The 26,912-nt window shown below is 57.9% G+C and overlaps 1 protein-coding gene across 2 annotated transcripts in view; it reads left to right on the top strand.

Annotated features, from left to right (window-relative positions):
- CARM1 (coactivator associated arginine methyltransferase 1) overlaps positions 1-26,912 on the top strand; it is a 38,363-nt gene that overhangs the window by 9,961 nt on the left and 1,490 nt on the right. The window contains exons 2-15 of one of the 2 annotated variants that reach the window (XM_058525678.1): positions 12,979-13,104; positions 14,941-15,047; positions 15,930-16,034; positions 18,023-18,133; positions 19,179-19,356; positions 21,466-21,556; positions 21,741-21,822; positions 25,129-25,214; positions 25,394-25,483; positions 25,843-25,980; positions 26,063-26,152; positions 26,248-26,360; positions 26,469-26,546; positions 26,774-26,842. In XM_058525678.1, the coding sequence (XP_058381661.1) occupies positions 12,979-13,104; positions 14,941-15,047; positions 15,930-16,034; positions 18,023-18,133; positions 19,179-19,356; positions 21,466-21,556; positions 21,741-21,822; positions 25,129-25,214; positions 25,394-25,483; positions 25,843-25,980; positions 26,063-26,152; positions 26,248-26,360; positions 26,469-26,546; positions 26,774-26,842 (1,464 nt within the window). The remainder of the gene's footprint in view (positions 1-12,978; positions 13,105-14,940; positions 15,048-15,929; positions 16,035-18,022; positions 18,134-19,178; positions 19,357-21,465; positions 21,557-21,740; positions 21,823-25,128; positions 25,215-25,393; positions 25,484-25,842; positions 25,981-26,062; positions 26,153-26,247; positions 26,361-26,468; positions 26,547-26,773; positions 26,843-26,912) is intronic. The other variant, XM_058525679.1, reaches the window with a different exon arrangement.

Below are 26,912 nucleotides of genomic sequence, written 5' to 3'. Positions count from 1 at the left end.
CCCAGGTGACTCAGGAGGGAGCCCCCGCCCTTTTGTGCGTTCACCCTCCCATTGTCTCACTTCCGGGGCTTGCTTGGGAAGCTTCAGAACCAGGGTTCCAGGAACAGTGCAAGGTGGGGCCGTTGGCACCCTTCTCATCCCTCCCGGGAAACCACGGCACCTGCTGGGACGCGCGTTAATGTTGCACAGCTCTGACTTTTAGTTGAAGAATCGGAATCCCTGACTTCCCCCACCCCCTCTCCCTTTGTTCCCTAAAACCAGTTATATGGAGGAAATTGAGCCCAGGCTCCACCCAGGCCTGCAGGAGTTGGATATGGGGACTCCGTGGCCCTCGTCTGTCTCCTCTGGTGGGTTATTCTTTTGGTGACTTATTTATTTCAATTGTTGCCTAATCAGCACACACAGATGCGCAGGCCGTAGGTGTTCTGTTTGGTGCATTTGACAATTGTGTACCCCTGGGTAGCCGCCACCCAGAGCCAGACCTAGAGCTCGGCCTCTGGGTCGTTTTTGTTCCGTCAAACGGGTCTGTCCCCTGCCGCCAGGCGAGACATTCCTGAAAACAGGTCCAGACTGGTTGCGGGGGGGCTCTGTCTCCTCCCCACCCCCAACTCCTTGCACAGCAGAGAGGGGAGAGCCCCCTTTATTCCCTCTTTTTGTCTGTCTCTTTCGAGCAGTTCATCACCCACACCTCTGGCAAGACCAGGTCGGGGCTGTTTTTCTTTAAGACGGTTGGTGGCTGTGCTGCCCCGCTAATTGTGTTCTGTGGCTGGAGTGGGTTTTCGCTGGATGTGTTACACATGTTGGAGCGGCATGGTTTTATGTATAGAAACCTGCCTGACAACACAGGCACGGGGAGATTTGGGGAGATTTGGGGCGATGAAGGACCCTGGCCGATCCGCGCTCTAATGAAAAAGGGATGCTCTGGTGATCCCGCCCCCCAGGGGGCACATGAATAAATAATCAAAGACAGATTGGGGGGCCTCTTGCAGACCCAGGAGGGACATTCCAGAGAATTCGCCACATTCTTCCTTGAGCTGGAGGGGAGAACAGAGGCAGGCTCAGCTCCGTGTGCCCTGGGGGTCCCCTGGCAGAGCCTGGCTCTGGTCTGAGCCCTCGGTGTGACTGGAGGTTGGGGTCCCAGTGTGGAATGAGCCCCGGGGCAGGGGGCGGTGTGCTGATGGGCTGCCTGGCTCTGACCCCCCTGCCCCCACCCCCATGCCCTGGTTATCAGCGCTCGTAAGGCCGACTGTTGCTGATGTTTACCGAGCGCGGCATGTGCCAGGGGGGCGCCGTGCCAGGCTTTACGTTCATTGACGCACCTGCCCATCCGAACAGCCCTGAGGGCCGGGTGGCCGCTGCACACACTTGGCACACGGGCGCTTGGCAGAGGCGCCATTCGGGGTGAGACCAGCCCGTTCTCTGCTCCCCAAGCCACACACGCCCCACGGGGAGCCACAGTGGCCACAGCTCCTTCTCCTGTGTTATAAATGAGGAAACTGAGGCACCAAGTGGTGGGCTCTAGACCTCCACTCAGCCCTGCCGAGGAGTCAATGCTGTAAATGGAGGTTCAGCACCTGGCGTGGGGGAGGCTCCCACCCCCGCCCCTTCTGGTCCTTGTCCTGGGTCAGGGCAGTGACCCCGGTGGACTCTTCTGGAACCCAAAGCCAGTCTTTCCTCATTCCTGCCTGGTTGCCTGTGCCACATCTGGAGTCACATCTGGTGAGGCAGCCCGCCCTGCTAACTCAAACATCCTGTTCTCCGAGGCCGTGGTGGGGCCGGAGGGGCTCCCGGGGCCCCAGGGGCCTGGCGGAGGCTCTTCTGGCAGCGCTGCGGCCCCAGGACATCCTGTTTCACCTCTGGGCCAATGGTCGAGACTTTTCTATTAAGGTGGGCCCTGGGCCGGGACTCCAGGTTGGCCCCAGCCCCTGGGCTGCAGTTTCCTCCATCCCTCAGTCTCCGCCGAGGCTGCCCCTGCCCCATCCACCCACCTCTTCCAGTGTGGCCTCTCTGGAGCCACCCCGGTCCCCGAGTTGAGGCCCCTTAGCTGGCCAAGGGCAGCCCCCATTCCTGGGAGCCACATTCAAGATGCTCAGACCCAAGACCGGCTCTGCTTCCTGCACTGAATGTACCCCCCCGCTCTGGGGGTCGGTCCCCCTGCATAGCCTGGGGTCCTCCTGCTGCTCCTTGACACGCCTCATTCCAACTCGGCCTTCCAGGCCTCCTGAAGTGTCCCCTTGCCCGCCTCGGTCCTCATAGAGCACGGCCCCCCCGGCTCCTGTCACGTGTCGCAGGTGGTGGAGACCCTTGGTGACCCCTCACAGCCCTAGGAGGCAGAATGGAGCACTGTAGGGTGAGGCTTGCGGGGACACGCCTGTCAGCCGTGGTCAGCCAGCCAGGCCTGGCTCTGCCCAAGCCCAGAGCCCATGTCCATCCCAGTGCAGCCCCCATAGCCTCCTGGGTGCAGCGCTCCTCCCGGAGGCTGGGATGCGGTTGACCGGCCCTCACAAGCTGCTGGCTCCCCAGGCTGAGCCGCTCCTAGCATGTCATCGCTCTGTACCTCAGTTTCCCCTCTTGAAACCGAGTTAACTGTGCCCCGGAAGGTGGCCAGGAGCACCTCACAGCATTAGGTGTCTGTTTCAATGTCACAGCCAGAGAAGACAGGCCAGGCGACAGAGGCCGGCGGCCCAGCGTTTGGGGCGAGGGGCTGGGGCTGCTGGTTTTGTTGCCTCACCCGCCCCCCCCCCCGCCCCCTTCGTAGTTGTCCGCTAGGCTCCCTGCTTTCAGGGGCCGGGGACAGCACATCTGCCGTCCCTTTTGTAGCTCACAAAGCCCGGGCTGCGCTCATTAGCATGGAGGGGGAGATATTTGCATGTAACGGCTCCCGCCCCGTCTGAGCCCCTACTAGTCTTTTTCAGAAAAGCCAAGCCTTTTCTTTGTCTGATCTGCCTTTTCGACTCATCTTCAGGCCCCTCCAGACCAGGCCTGCAGGGCCCGAAGCCTTTGACCCCTGAAGGCAGGGCTGGCCTCCCCATCCCCCATGGAGAGGCACCCCTGCAGATTGCCCCCTCCCAGCCTCTGCCCTCCCGAAGCCATTGCTGATTTATGAGGTTCAGGGGTCTCCAGTGCAGGGGCCCTTCTCCAGGCTGTGTCAGCCCTGGGGCCGCGCAGGGGGGCCCTGCCTGGCGTTTCCCGGGGTGCCACCCTGGAAGCGGCTCCAGCCGCCTTCCAAGTTCAGACCCCCAGCAGGCGGGGAGGCCTGTGGCCCCAGTAGTGCCGGGGCCTTCCCCAGATGCCCGCAGGAAACCCTGGAGGGGTCACTGCCCCCCAGACGGCTGCCTCTTGGACCAGGAGCCTCTTCCATCCTCGGCCCTGCCCACGTGCCTCCCCAGTGTCCTGTCACCCTGTCGCTGGGTGACTCTGGAAGTGATTCGTCCTCCTGGGAAACCTGTATTCGCAGGGCCCCTCCTGAAGTCGATTTAACTTTTTGACTTTGTGAGCTGCCCTCTAAATCACCAACCCGGGACCCCAGTGTGAGCCCTTTGGGCCAGCAGAGGTGGCTGGCTGTGGAGTTATTGAGAAATACTTTCAAAAGACTGAAGGATAATGTGGCAAAGGCCCGTGCATTTCCACCCCCACCTTCAGAAATAAAACGTGGCCCCCTCCCATGTCGCCTCCCCCCAGGGAGGTAACCTCGTGTTCCCCCAACTTTGGTGCTCAGCCTTCAGAAGGGGCCCTGAGGCGACCTGAAGACCTCACCAGGAGCCTTTGAAGCCTAAAATGAAGACGTTCCCAAGAGCTGTGTCTTAGCCGCGGCCAGATGGCTGCTCCCATGGCCCTGAGGCCCCCAAGGGCCTTCCAGTCTGGCTGGTCCAGTGGCCAGCCGGGGAACAGGGCCAGACGCATGGTCTCAGCCCAGCGTGGCCTTGTGTCCAGAATTCTCTCCAGGACTCCTCTCACTCTTCCCCTCCGGCCAGTGTGCCTTGAGGAGATGGGGGCCAGGCCGGCACCACCCGCAGTGCACCCGCAGGTTGGGGGCTGGGCTCGGGGTGTGGTAGTTCTTAGGACGGCACTGAGCGATGCGTTCTTATTTTATTTTTCTAGACACGAAAGCAGAGGAGGATCCAGGTGGCAGAGCCTGGATTCATTCTGGGAACTGTACCTCCCCCTCTCCGTGTGCCTGTCCCGCAGTAGAAGGGCTTTCCCAGGTGACAGCTGGCTGGAATGCAGACTGGTGCTGTCCTGGGCTTGAAGAAACCTGAGCCTCTAGTGGCCCCAGGCACCCTGACCTGGCCCCGCCTTCTGCCCCTCCTCCATCACACCTACTTAGGGGGTGGGGTGGGTGCGGGCCTGCTCTGGGACAGTACCACTGGCTACCTCCATCCCAGCCCTTGGGTCACAGAGCCTGCGACAGCAGAGGGCAGACCTGTTCCCACCACCCTCCCCCATCCAGCAGGGTTGGAGGGGGCACCTAGTCAGACCTGCTCACTTCTAGGAGGACCCAGATGACCTGACGATTGCCTTTTGTCTGGTTATCTTTCGTGTGCAGGGCAGAAATGCAAACCACGCAGGAGGGTGTAACATGGAAGTCCGTGTCTTCCTCCCTCCGGATCCTGGCCTGTCCCCCACACGCCCGCTGTCTGGTGTGACCTTCCCGCACGCATGGTTTGCAGGCACGCATGCAGGAATCTCTCCCCGGGAGCCCTCTGTGCTCCAAGTTCTGCAGTTTAAACAACGGAGAGGAGGCTGCCCATGGCGAAGTACGCCCCTTTCCAGAGGCAGCCCCCAGAGTCATTTTATTGTTTCTTTCTAACAAGCCCCAGGCACGCTGGGCGCCTGGTCCCTCCCCCGGCCCCTCTTATTTTTATACCTGTGGTGCATATATTTTACATTCTTCTGTCCCTAACAGTGTGGCTTGGCTGCCAACGTGGCAGCGGCTACAGGTTGCAATCTGTGTCTTTTCATTGGCCACGCCTTCATTTGCTTGTTCAGTGGGGATGTAGGTTTTCCGCTGCTTTGAGTGGTCCTGTGTGTGGGTCTATCTTTGCCGACATTTACGAGCAAAGCTATAGGGTAAGGCCCCGCAAGGGGATTTCTGGGTGGAAGCCTGTGACAGATTGTCCTGGCGAGAGATGGCCAGTGCGTGGTTCTCGGGTGCTGGTAGGGAGGGGCTAGGATTCACCCCAGGCACGGCCGGGCCGGAGGAGCCCAGGGTGACCTCATGGGCTTCAAATACCCCAGGCTGGGCAGTGCATGGTGACAGCTGCCCGCAGCATCTCCGGGGACAGCGCTGGAGGAGGTGGCTTGGGTTACGGCCGGAGAGGGAGGCCAGGCCGGGTTAGGATTGCCGGGGTGGGAGTCTCTCCTGAGACCGAGACGGGCCTTGATCTGAGGATGGGAACAGAGGGCGCTCCTGGTTCCTCAGTCCTCAGGACACTTAGCACTCCTCCGTTATCTCAGCGAACCCTCCCGCCAGCCAGGGGTTGGGTCCCCATTTCACAGATGGGGCTTCTGAGGTCCTTCCAGGAAGGCCAGCCCTGCGTCATCCAGGGCTTGGCTCTACTTGGGTGTCCTCATCTCCCCGAGGCAGTGTGTTACCAGCATTGAGCCCCCATCTGTGTGTACCAGCCCCCCGTGTTCCTTCCTTCCTTCCAGCTCCCGTTACGCTCACCCTCACTGGCGGCCCGTGTGCCGTGGGGAAGGCAGGCCCGGCTGTGCTGTTCACTGCCGGGCTCTAGTGCCTGCGCTTTGGCACAAAGTGGGGTCCTGGCCAGAGCTGCCGGTGAGGCGATGGCCCTGAGCAGAGGATGCCGCTGGGTGGGCCGAGAGAAGCATCTTGATTTTTCCATGCCTCGTCCTCCTCTTCACCTGACCCTCCCCTCTCCTGTGGAATATTTTCCTCTGGAAGGTGAACAGCCCGTGTTTTATTTGGCAGTAGGAGATGGTCGAATAAAAGACCTCCCATTTGGACAAGCGTTTCGACTCCCCACCCAGGTCCGCCAAGATAAATAGCTTTAATTATTCCTGCTGTGGTGGCTGTAATAGTTTGCCCTCTAGAGAGGCAAGGACTTGAAATGTGACCTTTTTTTTTCCTCCTGAGCTGGTGGCTGCTTTCCGGTCGGGCCCTCCACCTCTCTGTTCTCCATGAGGCAGACAGCTGCTCTCACCTTGCGCGGGGATGGAAGGGTTCAAGGGAGGCGAGTTTAACTCCAGGCATTTGTCCCTGTTCCACTGGGTCCCTCTGACCCAGGTCTGTGCAGCCTGAAGGGCCCGAGCACCCACTGCTTGTTCCATTCTTTCCGGAATTGAGGGGGAGGGAGAAGTTGAACAGTAGTCGTAGGAACGTTAGCGTGCGCCTGCCCAGCACCCAGCGTCCTGGAGCAGTTAAGTGACCCTCCTGGGCCATGCACGTCATCAGGGCCTGGGCACCTGGACCCCCACACCAGCTGCCTCCTGCATGTAGGAAAGAGGCCCGGCCTCCTGGACCTCCTGCCCCGCGGCCACCGTGCAGGTCAGCATCCCCGGGTGCCGGCCACACGCAGAGCCCTGGGTCCGTGTTTCACTGGGTCGTAGGTGGGCGAGCAAGACTGGTGTTAAATAAGGAGCCGCCATGCTACTGGGGCTTGTCCAGGAAGCGATGGAGGACCTCCAGGGGGAGACGATGGGGATGCAGGAAAAGAGGCAGAGGGTGTTTCAGGTTTCAGGAGGCACAGAGGCCAGAGAGACGTCTTTCGGTCCATGGTCTGGGGGGTGGCGAGGTCAGCGTGGCTCAGGTGGAGAGATGGAGGGCATGGAGAGATGGAGGGGCATGACAAGACTGTAGACATTGGCAGGGGGCTCGTGAGCCCTCTAAGGAGTTTAGACTTGTTCTGGAAGGCTCTGGGAAACCCCGGAGGGGTGTAAGCAGACCAGTACCACAGCAGACTCTGACTGGGAGGTGACTGGAGGCTTGGCACGTCCCCTGGGACCATCTGGTCAGGGCCCCTGAGACAGGGCTCCCTGTGTCTGCCTCTCCTGGAGTCAGCCAGCTCTTTTGAGGCCCGCCTGAGTGCCGGGCCCTGGGTTAGGCCCAGCGATGAGGTGGCGAGCAGGGCGTTTTCCTTCGAGCCCAGGACCAGGGAGCCCCCTGTGCCTCAGGGTCCCCCAGATTCTGCTGTCCTGGATCCCATGGACAGGAGGGGGCATCAGGGTGGGTGCTGTGGTGGGGGGGGAGCAGGCAGCCTGGTCCCCCTGAGAGCTGCCCACTTCCCAGCTGCCTCATCTCCTGCCTTGCCAGCAGCTCCTCCTCCAGCCCTGTCTCTCTCTCAGCACATGGTCCCTCCCAGTGCTGCCCACGGCTGTGGAGCAGCCACACTCCCCAGCCACGCTGTCTTGATTGCTCCGTTCTCTCTCCTGGGCCCCTCCAGGGAAAACACTCCTCCTGTGTGTCTCCCTTACTCTCAGTGCTCACACGGACACTTCTGATCGCCAGGTGCTGGGGGTCCCCACACACCAAGCGATTCCCTGACTCCAGCTGGCTCTCCTACAATTCAGCTCAACTCGGACACTCTACCTGGAGATGATGACCTGGGGGTCCTCGTCGCTCTGGCCACCTGGCTGCCCTCACCTCCTCTGGGATGGGGAGGGTGTCTCCACCTCTCAGTGTCTGGTGAGCAAATGAGGGAGTGGATGCAGAGGGGGTTTAGCGCCCAGCCTCTCTGCACCTGTAGTTCTAGGCTCCCCTGCTGGGTTTGTGAATCAAGTTTGATTGGCACACAGCCATACGCAGTTTACGTGTTGTCTGTGCAGAGTCGAGTCGTGCTAGCAGAGATGATACGGCCTGCAAAGCGGAAAATATTTACTGTCTGGTCCTTTACAGAGAAGGTTGGCCGTCCCCTGCTCTAGGAAGCGCAGAGAGGTCGTCCAGCACGTTAGCCAGCAGCCCAGATCCTGGAGCAGTCAGCTCAGCCACTCACTCGCTGTGTGACCCTGAGCAAGACACTTAACCCGCCTGAGCCCTGGTTCCTCATCTGAGCCAATGGGGCGGTGACAGTAGATACCCCCGGGGGCGGCTCTGAGGGGTCCGGGGAAAGTGTGGGAGCAGAGCCCGGCCCTGGAAAGTGCTCGCATTCTGACATCTCAGCCCCGTCCCAGTCTCGGCAGGGTGTGGGCGGGGGCTGGGCCCGGCTCCCCATGGGAACTCGGGGTTCGCGACATGAATACTCGGAGGCCTTGCCTCCCGGGGAGCAAGGCAGGTGTGGCAGTTTCCTACCCTGCCAGGATTCCCGCCACTGCCCCAGAGCACTGCTCACCCTGTGGGGCTGGCGCTGGCCGTTCCGGCCCCCCACCCCCTGGCCCCAGAGCTCCACAGGACAGACTTGACAGTGTGGCAGTGTGGCAGGGGGAGGCCGGGCAGTGGGCCTGTCCATAGCCCAGCCCACCCGATCCTTTACCGCAGGGAAAAGAAGCACCAGCCCTGCCCGACCTCGCTCGGCGGGCACCAGCCCAGCCTCCCGGCCGACAGCCCCTTTCATGGTCGCCCCCCCTTAAATCATCACAGCAGCCCCCCAACCCCCTCTCCGGGCCACGTGCACACAGCCCCCGAATACGTGGGCCGATGTGACGAGGGTGGCGCTCTCTGCACCGGTCCCTGGAGGCAGGGCACAGAGTCGAGTTCCTGCCTCTTCCCGGGCTCACCCACTGATGGCTGAAGGACACGGTGACTTGAGAGGAAGGGGCCAGCCTTCCAGTCTACCCGAAGGTTTGCTGGCCAACGGGGCTGTGCCGGTGGGGGGACCTGACCACCACTGCTGGGTCCAGGCCCTGTGGGCTCGGGCCCTGGGCCCCTTTCTGGGGGAGAAGCCCTCTCCCAGGACACTCTCCCCGCGAGGAGCTGTCTGGCAGCTGGGAGGCTGGGTGTGCATCCCAGCTCCACTCCACCATCATCCTGAGAGGCCATCCTAGTGAAGGGAAGGGAGAGAAGGGGAAAAGGGAACAGCACTTGCAAAGGCCAGGAGCTGGCCCCTGGGGGTGGGGGAGTGCGTGTGGCCGTGGTGGGGGCTGGGGAGGGGAGAGGCTGGTGAAGGAGGGGTACGGGTTATGCAGGCCTCCAGTGCCGCTGCGAGAGCTTGCGCTTCTCCTGATGCTTGTAAACACACTCGGAACACGGTCCAGCTTTTTTTTTTTTGGTTTGTCAAATATTTACTGAGCACCTCCTGTGTGCCAGGGACTGGCCCTGGGGCGGCGTAGCCGTGACTCTCACAAAAGCCTGGCTCCCCGGGCTTTGGTTGCCACTGCCGGGATGGGACAGGTCGGGTCGCCCTCAGCGCCAGCCTCCCTGGCCCGAGCCCAGCCCCTCCAGACGCAGCCAAGCTATGCTCGGCCACAGGTTCTTGTGGTCGCCAGCCCGGCGCCAGGTTGCAGGGGGCGCCTAGGGCAACTGGCCGGGTTGCCAGGCTGCTTCGTAAACAGAGGCCTTTCCTGGGCTCGCTGTCCCCCTGGCGCAGCCAGCAGATCGCTCTATCTCCTGCACCAGGAGGGGCGTGGGCATGACCACCAGGGTAAGGTTTGGGGTCTCTTCCTGGGGCCTGCGTATCATTGGACTTGGGAGCACCTTATCTTGGGTCCCCTGTGGGTGCGATGTGGCTGTCAGCCTGGAGCAGAGGCCTGCCAGTGTGCTCTTCCCTCCTGCCCATGGTCGGGAGGGTGACGATGCCCCACTGTGGCCCCAGGAGCCCTGCTCCGTGGCATGGCCCCAGCCCAGTGCTCAGACTACACAGAGGAGAGCAAGGGAGCTGGTGAACTCCCTTAGGCGCTTCCTATCTAGATTCACAGATCGGGAACGTGTTTCTTTTTCTATTGAGATAAAATTTACATAACACTAATTTCAAAGTGTATAATTCACTGTCATTTGGTACGCTCACAGTATTGTGTAACCATCACCTCTATCTGGTTCCAAAACATTTCATCACCCCAGAAGGAAACCTCGTATCCATTAAGCAATCATTCCCCATTCTCCCTCTTCCCGGCCCCTGGCAACCACCAGTTTGCTTTCTGTCTCTGTGGATATACCGATTCTTGAAATTTCGTATAAATGGCATCATAGATATGTGACCTTTTGTGTCTGGCTTCTTTCACTTAGCATCGTGTTTCTGAGGTTCAGCCATGTGGCAGCGTGTGTCAGGACTTCATTCCTTTTCATGGCTGAATAATATCTCATTGCATGGATTTACCATATTTTGTTTATCCATTCATCAGTTGATGGGCATCTGAGTTGCTTCTACTTTTTGGCTCTTGTGAGTAGTACTGCTTTGCGTATTTGCACACAAGTATTTGTTTGAATACCTGCTTTCAGTTCTTTTGGGTACATACCTAGGATAGGATTGCTGAGTCAAATGGTAATTCTATGTTTAACTTTTTGAAGAACCACTGAACTGTTTTCCACAGCGGCTGCACCATTTTACATTCCCACCAGCAAGGGTGTGAGTGTTCCAATTTCCACACATCCTCGCCAACACTTTTTCCCCTTTTTTGGTTTAAATTATAGCCATCCTGGTGGGTGTGCAGTGGTATCTCGTTGTGGTTTTGATTTGCATTTCCCTAATGATTAATGATGTTGAGCATCTTTTCATGTGCTTCTTGGCCGTCTGTATATCTTCTTTGGAAAAATGTCTGTTGAAGTCCTTTGCCCCTTTTTGAATTGGGTGGTTTATCTTTTTGTTGTTAGGAGTTCTTTATGTATTCTGGACACTAGATCCTTGTCAGGCATATGCTTTGCAGATATTTTCTCCCATCTAGTAGATTGTCTTCTCACTTTTTTTTTTTTTTAAAGATTTTATTTATTTTATTTTTTCCCCCCAAAGCCCCAGTGGGTAGTAGTATGTCGTAGCTGCACATCCTTCTAGTTGCTGTATGTGGGACTCGGCCTCAGGATGAACGGAGAAGTGGTGCCTCGATGCGCACCCAGGATCCGAACCCGGGCCACCAGCATCGCAGCGCGCGCACTTAACCACCAAGCCACAGGGCCGGCCCATCACTTTCTTGATAGTGTCCTTTGATGCATGAAAGTTTTCAATTTTGATGGAGTCCAATTTATCAAGTTTTTCTTTTGATAGTGTTGCTTTGGGTGTCAGATCTCGGAATCCTTTGCCAAATCCAAAGTCATGAGGATTTACCCCTGTGTTTTCTTCTAGGAGTTTTACAGTTTTGCTCTTACATTTAGGTCACTGATCCATTTGAGTTTGGTTGTATATATGGTGTGAGGTAGGGGTCCAGCTTTGTTCTTTGGCACATAGAGGTCCCATGTTTCAGCACCGTTTGTTGAAGAGACTATTTTCTCCCCACTGAATATTCTTGGCACCCTTGTTGAAAATCAGTTGACTATAAACGGAAGTTGATTTCTTGACTCTGATTCTTTTCCATTCACCTCTCTCTCTCTCCTTTTGACAGTACTGTTCTGTTTTGATTACTGTACCTTTGTAGTAAGTTTTGAAATCGGGGAGTGTGAGTCGTCCAACTTTGTTCTCCTTTGAGATTGGTTTGGCTCTTCTGGGGCACTTGGGAACATTTCTGCACATCTGTACTCGTGCTTCTCTCTATACATATATTTTGTTGTTGTTGTTGATTTGAAGAGCCACTCAAAAGTAAGTTGCAGACATCACGAGAATTCTCTCTACATACTTCCACACGTGTCTTCTAAGAATAAGGGCATTCTTCTACAGCACCACAGTGCTGTTGTCACATCATTTAAAATGGTCGCACCTGTAGTCCACACTCACATGTTTCCATGTGTCCTTTGTAGCTTTTGGAAAGTTTCTCATCAGGCTCCAGTCCCAGATCACACTTGGCATGTGACGGTCACATCTCTTAGTCTCTCTCACTCTGGAATCGCTCCCAGCAATTGTTGTCTTTCCTGACCTTGGCCCTTTAGAGGAGACCAGGCAGGTTGTCCTGCAGACTGCCCCGTGATCTGGCCCTGTCCGTTGTCCCTTGTGATGGGACCAGGGTAAAATTTTTGCCAAGAATATGACACTGATGCCGTGTCCGTCCGGCTGCACTGCATCAGGGCCGCAGCGTCGTGAGGTTTGTCCTGTTCCTGCTGGTGCTCAGTTCCTCTGTTTGGCCGAGGTGGGCACACTGTGTGCTTGTTGAATGACTAACTAGTAACAATAATAGCGGCGGGCATGGGGGTGCAGAGCTGCCGTGTGCCTGGCCCTCTGCCTGCCCCGCCATTAGTCACATTTGGCAGATGAGAAAACCGAGGCTCAGGGAGACCAAGTGACACACTGAGTGGCGTGGACGGGGCATGTGTCCAGACTGCCCCGCTCCAGTGAGTCCCTACGCCACATCAATGCAGGGGGGACAGGGCTCAGCCAAAGGAAGCAGAGGGGCCTCTGGGAATTCTCTCTTGACCACCCCCCAACTCAGCTATGAAGGCCGCTGATCCCCCATGTGACCCAGAAGGATTTGCTAGTGAATGCCTACCTCCATTAGCTGGTCCTGGGGTGCCCTTGGTCCCCCCATGACCCTCTGACCCTGCCAGCATTGCCCTTTGCCCACCTGTGTCTTCTCACCTCAGTGCCCACTGGGTGGACCGGCCTGGCACCAGCAGGCACTCCTTGAGAGCATGTCCTGGCAGAGGTGCCCCTGGGCCAGGATGCCTCGCTGGGCCCCACAGTGCCTGGCACCCCCCATCTCAGCCCTGGTCCCCTGTGCACACCCGGCCTCCTCTCCCACTGCACAGTGAGCTCCCTGAGGACACAGGCACACACAGCCTGTGTCCCCAGTGCCTGATCGGCCATCCCCTTGTCCTCAGCACAGGCTGGGCAGGCAGGGCACACGGCAGAGCTTCCCGGGCAGTTTTGTGGCACCCCAAAAGAATCTGGGGGCCGAGAGGAGGGAGGGGGAGGGTGGCATGGACACGACTGGAACAAAGGCAGCCGACCGGGAGCCTCGCTGGGCTGGCCCTGGGACCTGCAGCTCAGGCCGCCTCTCTGCTCCTAGATGAAGACGTGTGCGTGTTCAAGTGCTCGGTGTCCCGGGAGACGGAGTGCAGCCGCGTGGGCAAGCAGTCCTTCATCGTCACGCTTGGCTGCAACAGCGTCCTCATCCAGTTCGCCACGCCCACCGGTACGTGTCCCTCCTTCCGTCCCGCGGCCCCGGCCGGAGACCCGGAGCGCGGGGATGTGTCGGCTCATGTGTCCCCTCCTCCGAGAGGCCTGTCCCTTGGAGGAGGCTGTCTGGGGCCCGGCCCTCCCTACAGCAGAGGATGGGGCCGGACGAGGTCCTGAGTCTGTTCTGAGCGCAGAGAAGCCACGGGGGGTTCTGAGCAGACCTGTCTGGGGGACACGGATCCACGAGGTTTCTGAGGAGGGCTGTGGAGCCCCAGGCGAGCGCTGCTGGTGGCTCGGGGGTGGGGTCAGCAGTGGAGGTGGTGGGGCATCCAGGGCTGGAGACCCGTGGAAGCTCTGACAACAGGACTTGGTCACGCAGAGTGGACGTCAGTGAGCCTGAGGGTGGGCGCAGGGGCTGGGGCGGGAGAGCCGAGGAGGGGGAGGCCGCCAGCTGCCCGGAGCCCCTCACCTGTCTCAGCGCCCCCACCGGAGGAGACTCCCCACGGCCCAGACCCCCTGGGCCACTCGCCCTCGTGCAGCCGCTTCAGAGCCACCGCTGGGCGGAGGAGAAGGCCGAGGGGGCGTGAGGGCAGCCAGGGGGCCGGCCACCTCCTGCAGGAGGCGTTCTTAGGCCTCACAGTCCACTTCCTCCATAAATAACCCAAATTCCTTGTTTAAAACAGTAAGTTTGAGAAAACACCACCAGGATTAACCATTGAGAGTTACTGGTGTAAATCCCTTTAGTCTTTTTCTACTCTATGAATATTTTACTTTTTTCTCCTCTCAATCCTGTTATTTAAATTGTGGTAAAGTATACATAACAAAAAATTTACCATTTGAACTCTTTTTGAGTGTCCAGTTCAGTGGCATTAAGCACGTTCACATTGTTGTGCAACCATCACCACCACCCATCTCCAGAACTTTCTCATCTTCCCAAACTGAAACTCTGTCCCCATTAAACACCAACTCCCCATCGCCCTCCCCCAGCCCTTGGTAACCATCATCTACTTTCTGTCTTTAGGATTTTGAATTACTTGATACAATTTAGTGGTCATCATTGTGTGTTAATAAACACAGTTCATTTTATTTAAAAAATTTTTTTTGATAAATACAGATTCCTGAGTCTGGTGTAAGATTTTTTTTTTCCCCCAAAGTCCCAGTGCGTAGTTGTGTATCCTAGTTGTACGGCTTTCCAGCTCTTCTATGTGGGACGCCACCTTGGCGTGGCTTGATGAGCGGGGCGTAGGTCCGCTCCCGGGATCCAAACCTGCAAACCCTGGGCCACCGAAGCGGATTGTGCGCACTTAACCACCACGCCACCAGGCCAGCCCCCAGAGTTCATTTTAGAGGGCCATGTACCATCCGGTCCTGCCCAGTGGTCATCGGTTCTCTGCCGTGCTCCTCAGTCCCCTCTTACTGGACACTGAGGTGTGGCGTCCCCTGTGTCCACTGCTACACAGACACTGCTGTGAGCCGCTGAGTGGGCTGGTGGGTATTTGCTGGGGCGAGTCCCAGAGGTGTGGCGCCCGGGTCGGCAGGCGTGTGCCCTCCAAAGGCTTTGGCCACTCTTCCCTTGACCGAGGTATCCAGGCCCACCCCCTCCAGCCGCGGGGAGCACACTCACCCCGAGGGCGTGACACCTGCCTTCTCCCGTGTCAGCCACCAAGCGGCAGGCTTGGCTGCCCTTCTGCTTGTCCTCAGATTTAAACATTTGGCAAAAAGAAACTGCCAAGTTGCATGTGCTCAAGGTAGAAAAGTCGGGGTGTGCACCTCTGTGGAGAGAGGGCCACCGGTCAGTCTGACCCCCCACACCCCTGAGATGGCAACGCATGACCCGGCCTTCCCCTTCCAGATTTCTGTTCCTTCTACAACATCCTGAAAACCTGCCGCGGCCACACCCTGGAGCGGTCGGTGTTCAGCGAACGCACAGAGGAGTCCTCGGCCGTGCAGTATTTCCAGGTGGGTGTGCGCCCCCTCGTCCAGGCTGCTCCCCCTGTGGCCCCCAGGAGGCCACATGGCACAGGGCAGGCCCACCCGGGTCACGGCCTGGCTCTGCCCCTTACTAGCCGCGTAAGCTTGGGCAGGTTTCCTCCGCTGGCTGGGCCTCGGTTTCCTTATTTGTGAAGCGGAGATGCCAGTGTCTACCCAGGAGGGTTGCTGGAAGGATCTGAGTGCAGGGGGAGCTCAGGTCCACAAGCATTTTGAGTAGCAAGCATTTTGAGTAACGATAGCTCAGTTACAATGTACTGAACATGTACGGCAGGCCAGGCGGTGGTCCACGTGCTTTTAAATGCACGGAAGTACTTGCCCCCTCCCGACAACTCTGGGAGGTAAGTACTTACTGTCCCCAGTTTACAGATGAGAAAACTGAGGCTCAGGGAGCTTCAGTGACTTGATCCAAGTCACACAGCTATTATGTACCAGAGCCAAGATGGGAAGCCAGGTCAGCCTGGTGCCAAAGCCTGGCCCCTGGCCAGGTGCCGCGCAGCCCCCGGTCGCCCGTTGTCTTACAGAGAGACCCCGCGCACCTCACCACCTGGCACTGATAGTTCTGGGTTCTTTTTGATCTGTTCCCCCACTTCTTTGGGGCCCCTAGTGGGGCACGCGGCCCCTGATTCCAGGACCCCGCCCGTGGCACACCTTGAGTTCTCCTGGTCCAGGCCGCATCCAGCTCTGTCCTTCAGCCACGGTGATGGTGGCTGTATCGCCCCTGGGGGCTGCCCTCCGCTTCCTGCTGCAGCGGGTCCAGGCTGACAGAGGGGTACGGCCTCCAGAGGGAGGCTTGTGCCAAGGCGGGGCCTCGGCTGCGCGCCCGGTGCCATCGGCGTGTCTGTGTCGCAGTTTTACGGCTACCTGTCCCAGCAGCAGAACATGATGCAGGACTACGTCCGCACGGGCACCTACCAGCGCGCCATCCTGCAGAACCACACGGACTTCAAGGACAAGGTGGGCACCCGGCCGCCAGCGCTCCTCGTGGCGCCCCCCATGCCCCCGCCCTCCCCGCCCGCCCCGCCCCGCGCCCACCTCACTGCCACAGTTGTCTCTAATTTTCTTTTTGCTTTCGTGGATCACAAAAGCAAAATCTACTTTTTGTTAAAACCCAGTGTGTATAATATAGGCATAAAAGGCCTCTGTCATTTCCCTCCAAAACAACCATCGCCAACAGTGAAGATCTCTTCTTCCAGATTTTTCCATCATATGTAGTCATGTGCTGCTTAACAGGGACACGTTCTGAGAAATGTGTCATTAGGCAGTGTTGTCCTTGTGTGACCATCATAGTGTGTCCTTACACAAAGCTGGGTGGTACAGCCTCCTACATGCCTAGGCTGCGTGGTACTAATCTGTGGGACCACCGTCGTATATGCAGTCCGTCGTTGATCGGAACGTCGTTGTGTGGTGCAGGACCGTATCAGCATATATATTTTAGAGATATTTCATTTAATCATTTTTTACAAAATAAGATTGCATTCTACATAGTCTTCCTGCAAAATACTTCTCCCTCACATAATCGTATGTCTTGGGACATACTGTTAAGTCACATGGATATAGTGTAATTATCTAGTTACTTTCCTAATTTGTTTTAAAATCTTAATGTTACCAAGTAATGTATACTCATGATTAAAAAGAGAGCGAGCAGTCCCGAGTATGTATGCTCCAAGGGGAACATTTATTCCCTTCTCTTCCGACTCTCTTCTAGAGTTTGTTTTCCCTTGTGAACCAAATAGCTTGTTTTTCTCAATGTCTGTTAGGGGCTCGCCACAAGGTCCGTGGGATCTGCCTCCTCCAGCGCCTTGGTCTTGCCCCCCAGGATTGCTGACGATCCCCTCAGCACCCTGTGCCCCGCAGCCCGGGGGGCGTTGTCCTCGCCGCAGCAGTCCTTGCTGCATCCTTCCCAGGCCCTCCCGGCGTCCTGTGGTCGTGTGAGCCGAGCCAGGGCAGCGCTGGGGGCCCGGGAAGGGCACCCTCCTTCAGCGAAGTCCCTTCCAGCTCTCCCAGGATGGAGATCCATTCCTGGCTCACCTAGAGCTCTGATTGGCACCCCGAGGCCCTCCCACCTGACAGTCCCAGCTCCCCTACTGGGCGCTTACTCTGCGCCCAGAGCAGTTCTTTAGAATGCGCATGTGCTTTGCAACCAGAAACGTTTACCTGATTCCGCTCATGCAGAAGCAATCAGATGAATCCAGAACGTGGGACAATATGCCACACACGGGCCTAGACTCTTCCAGGAGCCCATGTCATGGGGTCACCAGCCCTGGAGGGGCGCCCAGCTGAGCCACTGCTTGGAGACATTGCTACTGACACGCCCCCAGGCCCCTTTCCTCCCTGCGAGGGCTGCAGAGGCCCCAGAGGGACACCTCCCAGCTGCCCAGCAGGCTTGGGGGGAGGACCTCGCCCTCAGCCCAGCTGATCCAGAGGCCTGAGGGCCTCAGGGTTGGGGCTGAGTGGGATCTTCCCCGGGGGCTCCTCCCAGGTTGCTGGATGCCCCATGTGGGCCTGGAGTCAGAGGCTGCCCACTCTCTGCCCAGCGTGTGGGCCTGGCCGGCAGCCCTGAGCCTCAGTGGTCATGCAGCGGGGCTCAGAAGTGTCCTCACCAACAAGCGGTCATTCCTCGAGAAACTGTGGGCACTGTGACTCCAGTGACAGCCAGCTGTCCGCTGTGCTGCAGCGACAGTTCACGGCCCGAACCGTTCCTTCCCGGGTCCACAAGTGTGTAACAGTCTTCACGTCCTCGCTGTCTGCCGCCCTCAGACTCAGAACCAGGGGTTCCATGTGGTCCGAGCGGCTCTCCAAAACCAGCCTGTGGGCTGCCGGCCCGTGTTGCGGGGACGCAGGCGGCGGCACGGGCGCGCTCAGGGGGCAGTGTGGCAGGGGTCAGTGGCCGGTGATGCCCGTCACTTCACTGGCGTCGTGTTCTCACACCCCTCCTCCCTCAGATTGTCCTTGATGTCGGCTGTGGCTCGGGGATCCTGTCATTTTTCGCCGCCCAAGCTGGAGCACGGAAGATCTATGCAGTGGAGGCCAGCACCATGGCCCAGCACGCCGAGGTCAGCGGCCCACTGGGACCTCCAGCCTGTCCTCGTCCTTGTCCCCCCCCAGCCTGGGGAAGCCGGCCCTGCTGGGAACCCCCAGGAGACCTGAGCCCTGGATCCAGGGGAGCCTGGGGACGTCACTTCTCTACTTTGGTCTCTTGTCCCCCAAACTGAGTGGTTTGGGGAGGGAGGGGCTTGCTGGGCCTGATGATGTCCCCTCCATGACTGGTGGTCACCCACTGGGTTCAGGGGTGGTTTGGGGTCTCCAGGGGGTGGACTGTGCAGTCATGCAGGCCCCAGGCGAGCGGCCCCTGTCTCTGTGCCCCACTTCCCACATTTGCAAAATGCATTTAACATCAGGATTTCATGTTATTAGTGTGCGCTGTCATTTCCATTTTTCCTTTTTTGCGCTGAAACCTTCATTCACAATGTTCAAAAGGGTAGACAGGCAAGATGCTCCCCCTGCCCTGGCTCCCAGCCCCCTCGCCCTCTCACACCTGCATTGCTCCCTCTCCTGTGTTGTCATATAAAGAGCATCCTCACTCTTCCTGGCGGCTGCAGAGCATCCTCCGCCTGGACCGCCGCTTGTTTGTGTAGACACAGACTGTTGGTGACACTTAGGCTGCTCCTCAGTCTTTGCTGTACAAACCACTGCTGCACTGAATCCCTGGACTGCTGTCACCTTTGCCTTGTGCGATTGTGTCCCCAGGATACATTCCGAGCCCTGGAATCGCTGGGTGGAGGGTGTGTCCAAGTTTTGCTTTGGTGGCTGGAGCAAAGTCTACTGTCCCGTCTCTGCTGCCAGCAGCAGTTGTCCTCGCAGGGTGGAGGTGACATCAGCGTCCGGGGAGCCACAGCAGGGCTCCCTGAGAGAGGCTGGGGCCACAGGGAGCACTTAGTGGGCCGTGGCTCATCACGGCTGTGCTTAGGATCCGACACAGGAGGCAGAGGGCATTTGGTGACTGGTGTGGGCGGAGGCCCCCGAGGGGAGGGGTCGGGTGAGGACCAGTGGCGGGTGGGCGCAGGGCCCCCCGTGACCCCCTGGCCTGCCGGCCCGCAGGTCTTGGTGAAGAGTAACAACCTCACGGACCGCATCGTGGTCATCCCCGGGAAGGTGGAGGAGGTCTCGCTGCCCGAGCAGGTGGACATCATCATCTCGGAGCCCATGGGCTACATGCTCTTCAACGAGCGCATGCTCGAGAGCTACCTCCATGCCAAGAAGTACCTGCGGCCCGGCGGTGAGTGTCCCCGTGGCCGTGTGGGCCGCCGTGCCGGGGACCCTGGGCCCGGAGGCCAGGGGTGCGCCACCAGGGTCCCTGCGGAGAGCCCCCGGCTGCTGCTCAGGCGGCACGATTGTGGTTCAGCTCCCTGCTTGCCTGCGTCGGCGGCTTGGGGTGCAAGGGGCGTCTGGGCCTTCGCCCCCTGCGCCATACCCCAGCCCTGCCCCCGCTGGCTGTGGCTCGGGAGCCCCAGGCCCCAAACAAGGCCTGACATCCACCTGCCCGGCCTGCTCGGGCCTCCAGAGAGCCTCCGGGCTGGCCCTGGTGTCTCGGGGACAGTGTCCGGCAGGGAAGGTGGCAGGTGCAGAAGGTGTGATGAAGCTGTGTGGGGGGCACCTTCCCGAGGGGCTGGCCTCTCTTCGTTCCCAGCACTGTGGACCTTGCCCTCAGCCTGACGGGCCCCTGCGCTCCTCAGAGCCAGGGAGACCGGGGTGGGCGTTCTCGTCTATGGGGGTCAGCTGTCCGGCGTGCCCACCCGTGGCCTCCTGTCCGTGTCATTGCGCCTGCCTGTCCCTGCTCCTGGGGCACTGGTCGCTGTTTACACCTGCCCATCCGTGTCACTGGGGGTCTCTGCACACCCCGTGTGTCTGCCAGCGGGTGTTGTTTCTCTCTGTTTTGGGTTTGTGTCCGTGTCTGAGTACTCTGTACAAGCAAGGAGTTGCGTGTGTGTGCACACGTGTGTCCGTGGCACAGGAGGACCCTGGCCGGGACAGTGGCCCCGGGGCAGAGCGTGGGAAGCCAGCGGACTGAGGGAGCCCGTGGCGGGGGTGTGTGGGTCTGTGGGGTGTACCCACTTCCGTCCTCCAGTCTTCCTGGATCCAGGCTCTGCTCCTGGAGGGGGGTGGCTGCCATGTCCCACGGCTGGGTCCTGAGTCCCGGGGGTGAGTGTGGCAAGCGAGGCTGCCCCGGGGGTTGTCCTGGAGCCTCTCCTCCCATTCTGCCCTGCAGGTACGCCAAGCTGGGCTGGGGGTGGCGGCCCCAGCAGAGCGGGCTCCTCCTTATGGGACGTGAGGACAGACGGGCGTCAGGCTCTGCTGGGCAGCTGCACGCTCACTCGGCTGGTCAAGCAGGCTGCCCCAGATGAGGCCGGGGCCAGCGCCGCCCCCTGCCCCAGCCTGCGGGGCGTGGCTGCATGCCATCTCAGGAAGCTCTTTTGGGGGGACTAAAGGGAGCCCTCCCCCAGCCGCACACCTTTAGGTGCCTGCAGGGCCGGGTACTTTCCTATGATGCCCCAGGGGGCTGGCAAGCTCCCTCCGGGCAGGTGGCCTCCAGGCAGAGCGAGCCTCTCCCCACCCCCGCCGGGGTGGCTCGGGGAGCAGGCGGATTCCTGCTAGCGCCTCGGGGCCCTCCCCCGCAGACAGGAGGGAGGGAGCGAGGGAGGCCCACATCTGGAGGCCAGGTGACGCGGCCTGGACTCCCCGAGGGAGGCGGGGCCTCCCCAGCCCTGGCTCTCCCGGCCACTGGCCCTGACGCATCTGTCTGGTGGTTGAGTCATAGTGATAGAGGACCCAAGTGGCCCACCCCTGGCCGCCTGCCTGCCAGAGCCTGGGCAGTCCCTGAGGGGGGGATTCAGCCAGGTCCCCACCCAGCCCTGGCCCCAGCTGAGGTCACGGACAGCAGGGCCTGGGGCTCACCCTCGCTCTGTCCAGAGCACTTTGCTTCGCTTTCCCGGCTGCCCATCTGTCCAAGGAAAACAGGGCCTGAGATGCACTGCCTGGCTGACAGCAGGGCCTGGAGGCCTGGCCACACCCCGGGCGCCACTTGCTTACCCCCCAGGGCTCTGGGAGCCGCCCTCCCGCCTCCCGCCCAGTAATGGAACAGAAGGACAGGCCCTTCGCCTCCCCGGCTGGCTGTCCAGGTTTAGGGAGATGGTGCGTGTCAGGCGCTTGCTGTGGCCACGAGCAGAGTAGGTGCTCAGTACCTCTGCGTCGGACGAATGCGTGAATGAATGAATGAGCGGCTGGGAAGGCCCAGGGTCGGGGGTCCTGGGGCCCTCTGGAGGCCCTGCTAGGCCCCGCAGGATGTCCCACCCTGACGCCGGCACCCTTCCCTGCCCCCCACTCCCAGGAAACATGTTCCCCACCATTGGTGACGTCCACCTCGCGCCCTTCACGGACGAACAGCTCTACATGGAGCAGTTCACCAAGGCCAACTTCTGGTGAGTGTGCCCTGGCGTCCCCCCTTCTCAGTGACAGCCCCGCCTCTCCCCCTCATCCTCAGGAGGGCCTGCGGGACTTGGGCTGGACGAGGGCCGAGGGCCGGCTGGGAGAGTGGCCAGGCTGCCCCATCTGCCTCTCCCGCTGCTGGTGACCTTGCCATGGGGGGGGCGGGGCTTTCTGCAGGTACCAGCCATCCTTCCACGGAGTGGACCTGTCGGCCCTCCGAGGCGCCGCGGTGGATGAGTATTTCCGGCAGCCTGTGGTGGTGAGTAGGACAGCCGGGGCACTATCGCACTTAGCACTGAGCGTGTCCCTCCTCTGGGGTGACGAGAGGGGAGCATGGGCTTTCCTCTCAGGCCTTGTGCAGGCTGTGCAGCCCTAGGGAAACCACTGCCCCTCTCTGAGCTCTCGCTTCTGCCCCTGCACAGAGGATGTTGGTAAAGTGGCAATGCATGTAGAGTGCTAGGCACACAGTAAGCGTGCAATACATGCGCACTGTTATTAAGTGAATTGATCCTTGGTGAACTGATTTTGATTGATTTTTAATTATTGAGATTTTCAAAGTGATATATAGACCCGTGGTTCAAAAACCAAAATATTTAAAAGTGAAAAGCCTCCCCACTTGTGTCCCCAGCCACACAGTTCTTCTTCCTGTAGGCAAACAGTATTTCTGGTATATCGTTCCAGAAGTTTTATACCTAAATGTGCATATACAAATATATATATATATTTTAGCCTTTTTTCCTCTCAAAATATAGCATAATCAACATACTGTTCTTACTTTCTCTGTGGTCAGAGAAGGTGCAATGTATGATTTTAGTCTTTTGAAATTTGTTGTGAGTTGCTTTACGCCCAGTATGTGGTCTGTTTTGGTTTATGTTCTGTGTATACTTGAGAAAAATGAATATTAATCACTTGTTGAGTACAGTGTTGTATTAACATCCATTAGGTCACATTTGTTAATCATGTTGGTCAGATCTCTCTACTGAGTTTTTGATCTGCTTTTCCTATCTATTACTGATTTATTTTTCCGTTTGGTTCTGATAGTTTTTGCTTTATATTTTTTGACACTATGTTATTAGGTGCATACAGGTTTAGGATTATTATATCTTCCTGTTGATTGATCCTTTTGTCATTATAAAAAACGTTTTTTTTTATTTCCAGTAATACTTCTTGCCTCAAAGTCTATTTTTTTCTGATAGTAGTTCAGCTACTCTGGCTTTCTCTTCGTCAACATTTGTGCAATTTTTTCCATCCTTCTACTTTTACCCTTTTTGTGTCTTTATTACGTAAGGTTTCTCTCATATAAGCAGCATGTATTTGGGTTTTGTTTTTTAACCAGATTGATTTTTTTTTTTTTTTTTGTCTTTTAATGAGAATATTTAGACCATTTCCATTTAATGTAATTACTGGTCTTTATGTTGGTATAAATCTTATCATCTTACTATTTTTCTATTTATCCTGACTGTTGTTTCTTTTTAACTCTTTTCTTCCCTTCTTTTGTTTTAATAAGGCATATATTATTGTTTTGCCCCTGGTTTTGGGAAGCTCTTGGGCAGTATCTCTTTAAACTCTGCCCCTGCCCCCTTCTTCTTCTCCTTCTGGGACTGATTATGTGTACAGTAGACCTTTTCACCAAGTCTCAGATGGCTCTTACATTCTTTTCTGTATTTTCCATCCTCTGTTCTCTTGATTGCTTCATTTTCATATTTTCTGCTGATCCATTTTCCAACTCCAATCCTTTTTGCTATGTCTAATCTGATTTTTTAATTCTTAGTTCCAGTTCTAGAATTTCATTTTGCTTATTTTTTACTATTTCAGTTCTCTTAGAAATTCTCCATTTTTTCACTTTTCTTGAACATAGTAATTTTTTTCACCTTTTTTCTTGAACATAGTAATTATAAGTCTCTGATTGTTTTAGTGGTAAGTGTATTTCTGTCCTGTGTTTATTCTCTTGGTTTTTGGTTCTTATCCTTTGGTTCTGTCTCTTGGTATGCCTGGTCATTGAATGCCAGAATGAAAAGCTGTAGAGGCTCTGGAGGATGTCTTTCCTTCTAAGGACTGGGTTTTCTCCAGGCAGAGCCAGCCATATGGACAGACCACCTTGGTCCTATCAGGCATTTGAGATATCTGGAGGCTGCTTTTCAGACTCGGTTCCGCTGGTCTATTTCCTAGCTTCCCTGTAGAGAAGTGGTTCTCAAACCATTAGTATCTATTGGTATTAAAAACTAAGCCCAGGAAACTTAAAAGTACAGATTTTTATTCATTTATTTTATTTATTCACTTTGAATTATTTTAATTCATTTAGAAATAAAAAAAAAATTACATGTTAACATAAATAGCATTTTTAAGAAAAAAACTATTTTCCAAAACTTTTCATTGAGATTAGTGGCATTTTTAATTTGCAGATCTCTTTAATCTCTGGCTTAATAAAAGACAACTGGATTCTGCTTCTGCATTCAGTCTGTTGTGATGTCCCAGTTGCCCGAATGAATGAAAAAGGCAGAAAACATCTTAGTATTATGAAAATAGTTCTGACCTTGAGGGTGCTCGGGAAGGGACCACACTTTGAGAACCACTGCTTTAGTGCGTAGCGCTCACGGACTCAGAGCCCAGCGGGTCACCGGGCCCCTCGTCCTGGCCTCCCAGCACCGATACACTGCTGAGCCGTAGCTTTTTAGTGTCTTAGAGTGGCTCTCTGCTTGGTGTCTCTAACCCCCCCCACATGCAGCTCAGGGATTGGCAATTGCCGCGAAGTGCAATCGCACGCAGAATAGCCACCTCGTGTTTCCAGTTCCCTTTTCCTTAGCGTCTTGGTCCCTTGAGTCCTAGCTGCCTGGGGGACCCTGAGCCCCGTTTTGCTTTCCCCACCCAGGGAGGCAGATGAAAGGTCCCACCCCAGGGGGAAGGCGCAAGCCAAAAGCATCTCCCTTCTCTCCAGATCTTGGCCCCAGAGCCGTGGCAGCTGTGGTTGCTCTCCAACGCTTTCAGACAACTGGGGTTTTTCCTCCTTTGTATTTTATTCAGCTCGTGTAGTTCTAGGCAGGAGTGCTGGTCTGATATAAACTCTCCCTCATAGCTGGGGGCGGACGTCAGCACACAGTTCTCTAACTTGCTTTTTTTTGGTGAATCTGCGTAACGATTTATCTCAGAGATTTTCCCCCATCTGTTCACAAAGAGCCTGTTCGTTCTTTTGCACATACACACGGTCTGTTACGGACGGGCCACGGTTGGCTTAATTAGGTGGTTTCCAGTGTGTGGCTCCTTAGACAGCCTGTCATTACACATGTAAGTTTGTACACGTGCAGCTTTACTTGTGGGTTAAACTCCCACAAGTGGCGCTGCCAAGTCGTCGGTGCATATGAACAGCTGTCACTGTGGGAGCTATCACCTCATTGCCTTCCACGGCGTTGCGCCAGTTCATGCTCCCGCCGCATGTCCGACAAGGGCAAGCTGGTTTTAGCCCACTGGCCTCGAGGCCACGGCCAGACTTGGTGAGAGGGGCCGGGCTCTCCCCTTCCTCCCTGGCCCCTGCGCCTGAGGCCAGGTCACCCCTGTGGTTTCTCCCCAGGACACGTTTGACATCCGGATCCTGATGGCCAAGTCTGTCAAGTACACGGTGAACTTCTTAGAAGCCAAAGAAGGAGATTTGCACAGGTACCGGCACCCTCGCCCCGTCCTCCAGGCCTGGCTGGTGCCAGAGGTCAGGCTCGCCGCTGGCTCCCCAGGCATTCTGCCGCCCTAGGGCAGGTGGTGGGACCCTGGGACCCCGCACCCAGCCACCCCTTCTCTCCCCTGCCAGCCCTCTTTCGGCTAACACTGCCCTTTGCTTCCAGGATAGAAATCCCATTCAAGTTCCACATGCTGCATTCCGGGCTGGTGCACGGTCTGGCTTTCTGGTTTGACGTCGCTTTCATCGGCTCCATGTAAGTGCCGCCGAGCAGAGCATGCTGCCCCCCACCCGGGCCCAGGGCCTTGCCTGCAATCGTCACCCTGGGCCTGGCTGGCTCGGATGGAGCTGGGGGCGGGGAGGGCGGGACAGGACTCCTCCAGGTTCCCCTGTCCCTTCCAAAAGGCAGTCAGAGCTCGCCTTGGAACAAGAGACTGTTGTGGGAGGGGGCGTGTCTGTGGGGGGACACGTAGGTGTGTGTCTGGGACTGCCTAGGTGGCCAGCCTGCCTCAGCTCCAGGGTTCCAGGGGACCCGCCAGAAGGGGCAGGGGATGGGGACAGCTCAAGGGGTGGTGGCTCCCGCCCAGTCAAGTGCGTGCTGTCCCTGCTTGGCAGAATGACCGTGTGGCTGTCCACGGCCCCAACGGAGCCCCTGACCCACTGGTACCAGGTCCGGTGCCTGTTCCAGTCACCACTCTTCGCCAAGGCTGGGGACACGCTCTCAGGGACATGTCTGCTTATTGCCAACAAAAGGTGTGTGCTGCCGCCCGGGGCCGGGGGAGGTGGGGGTCCAGGCACCCGGCTGACGCATGGTCACCCCCCGCCCTCTCCGCAGACAGAGCTACGACATCAGTATTGTGGCCCAGGTGGACCAGACGGGCTCCAAGTCCAGCAACCTCCTGGATCTGAAGAACCCCTTCTTCAGGTAGGATGGGCCCGCAGCCTGCGGGGGGCGCCCCGAGGCCCGAGGCCCCGAGGCCCGAGGCCCCGCGGCCCTGCCCACATCCGTCTCTGCCGCAGATACACAGGCACGACGCCCTCGCCGCCGCCCGGCTCGCACTACACGTCACCCTCGGAGAACATGTGGAACACGGGCAGCACCTACAACCTCAGCAGCGGGATGGCCGTGGCTGGTGAGCGGGGGCGGGGGCGGGCTGCTTCCTGGGCGCACCTGTGGCCTTCCTGGGCGCGCGGGCACAGGCCGCTGTCCCCAGCCCTGACCTCTCCCTCTCGGGGCACAGGGATGCCGACCGCCTACGACCTGAGCAGTGTTATCGCCGGGGGCTCCAGCGTGGGCCACAACAACCTGATTCCTCTCGGTGAGTGTCCCGGCCGGGTCTGGGGGCCGCCCGCACGGGGCCCGCTGCGCCCCTCCGCTCTTCCTCTCCCTGGGGCTCCTGGCTGCTCTGCCTGTTCTGCCGCCGCTGCCCCGCGCTCCCCACACCGGCTGAGCGCCGGTGAGCGCTGTCAGTCCAGAACGGGGGCCGAGGCAGGCCGGGGGCGGTGACGCCGTCTCCCTTCCTTCCTTCCTCCTCCCGCTGCGCAGCCAACACGGGGATTGTCAATCACACCCACTCCCGGATGGGCTCCATAATGAGCACGGGCATTGTCCAAGGTAACGGGGCCGGGCGCCTGCCCTCCGCCTGCTCTCTCTCTCTCTCTCTCCTCTGACTCTGCTGCGGGCC

Source organism: Diceros bicornis, chromosome 30 (genome assembly GCF_020826845.1).
Source record: "Diceros bicornis minor isolate mBicDic1 chromosome 30, mDicBic1.mat.cur, whole genome shotgun sequence".
NCBI classification, from domain to species: Eukaryota; Metazoa; Chordata; class Mammalia; order Perissodactyla; family Rhinocerotidae; genus Diceros; species Diceros bicornis.
This window is presented reverse-complemented; position numbering and strand designations above follow the sequence as displayed.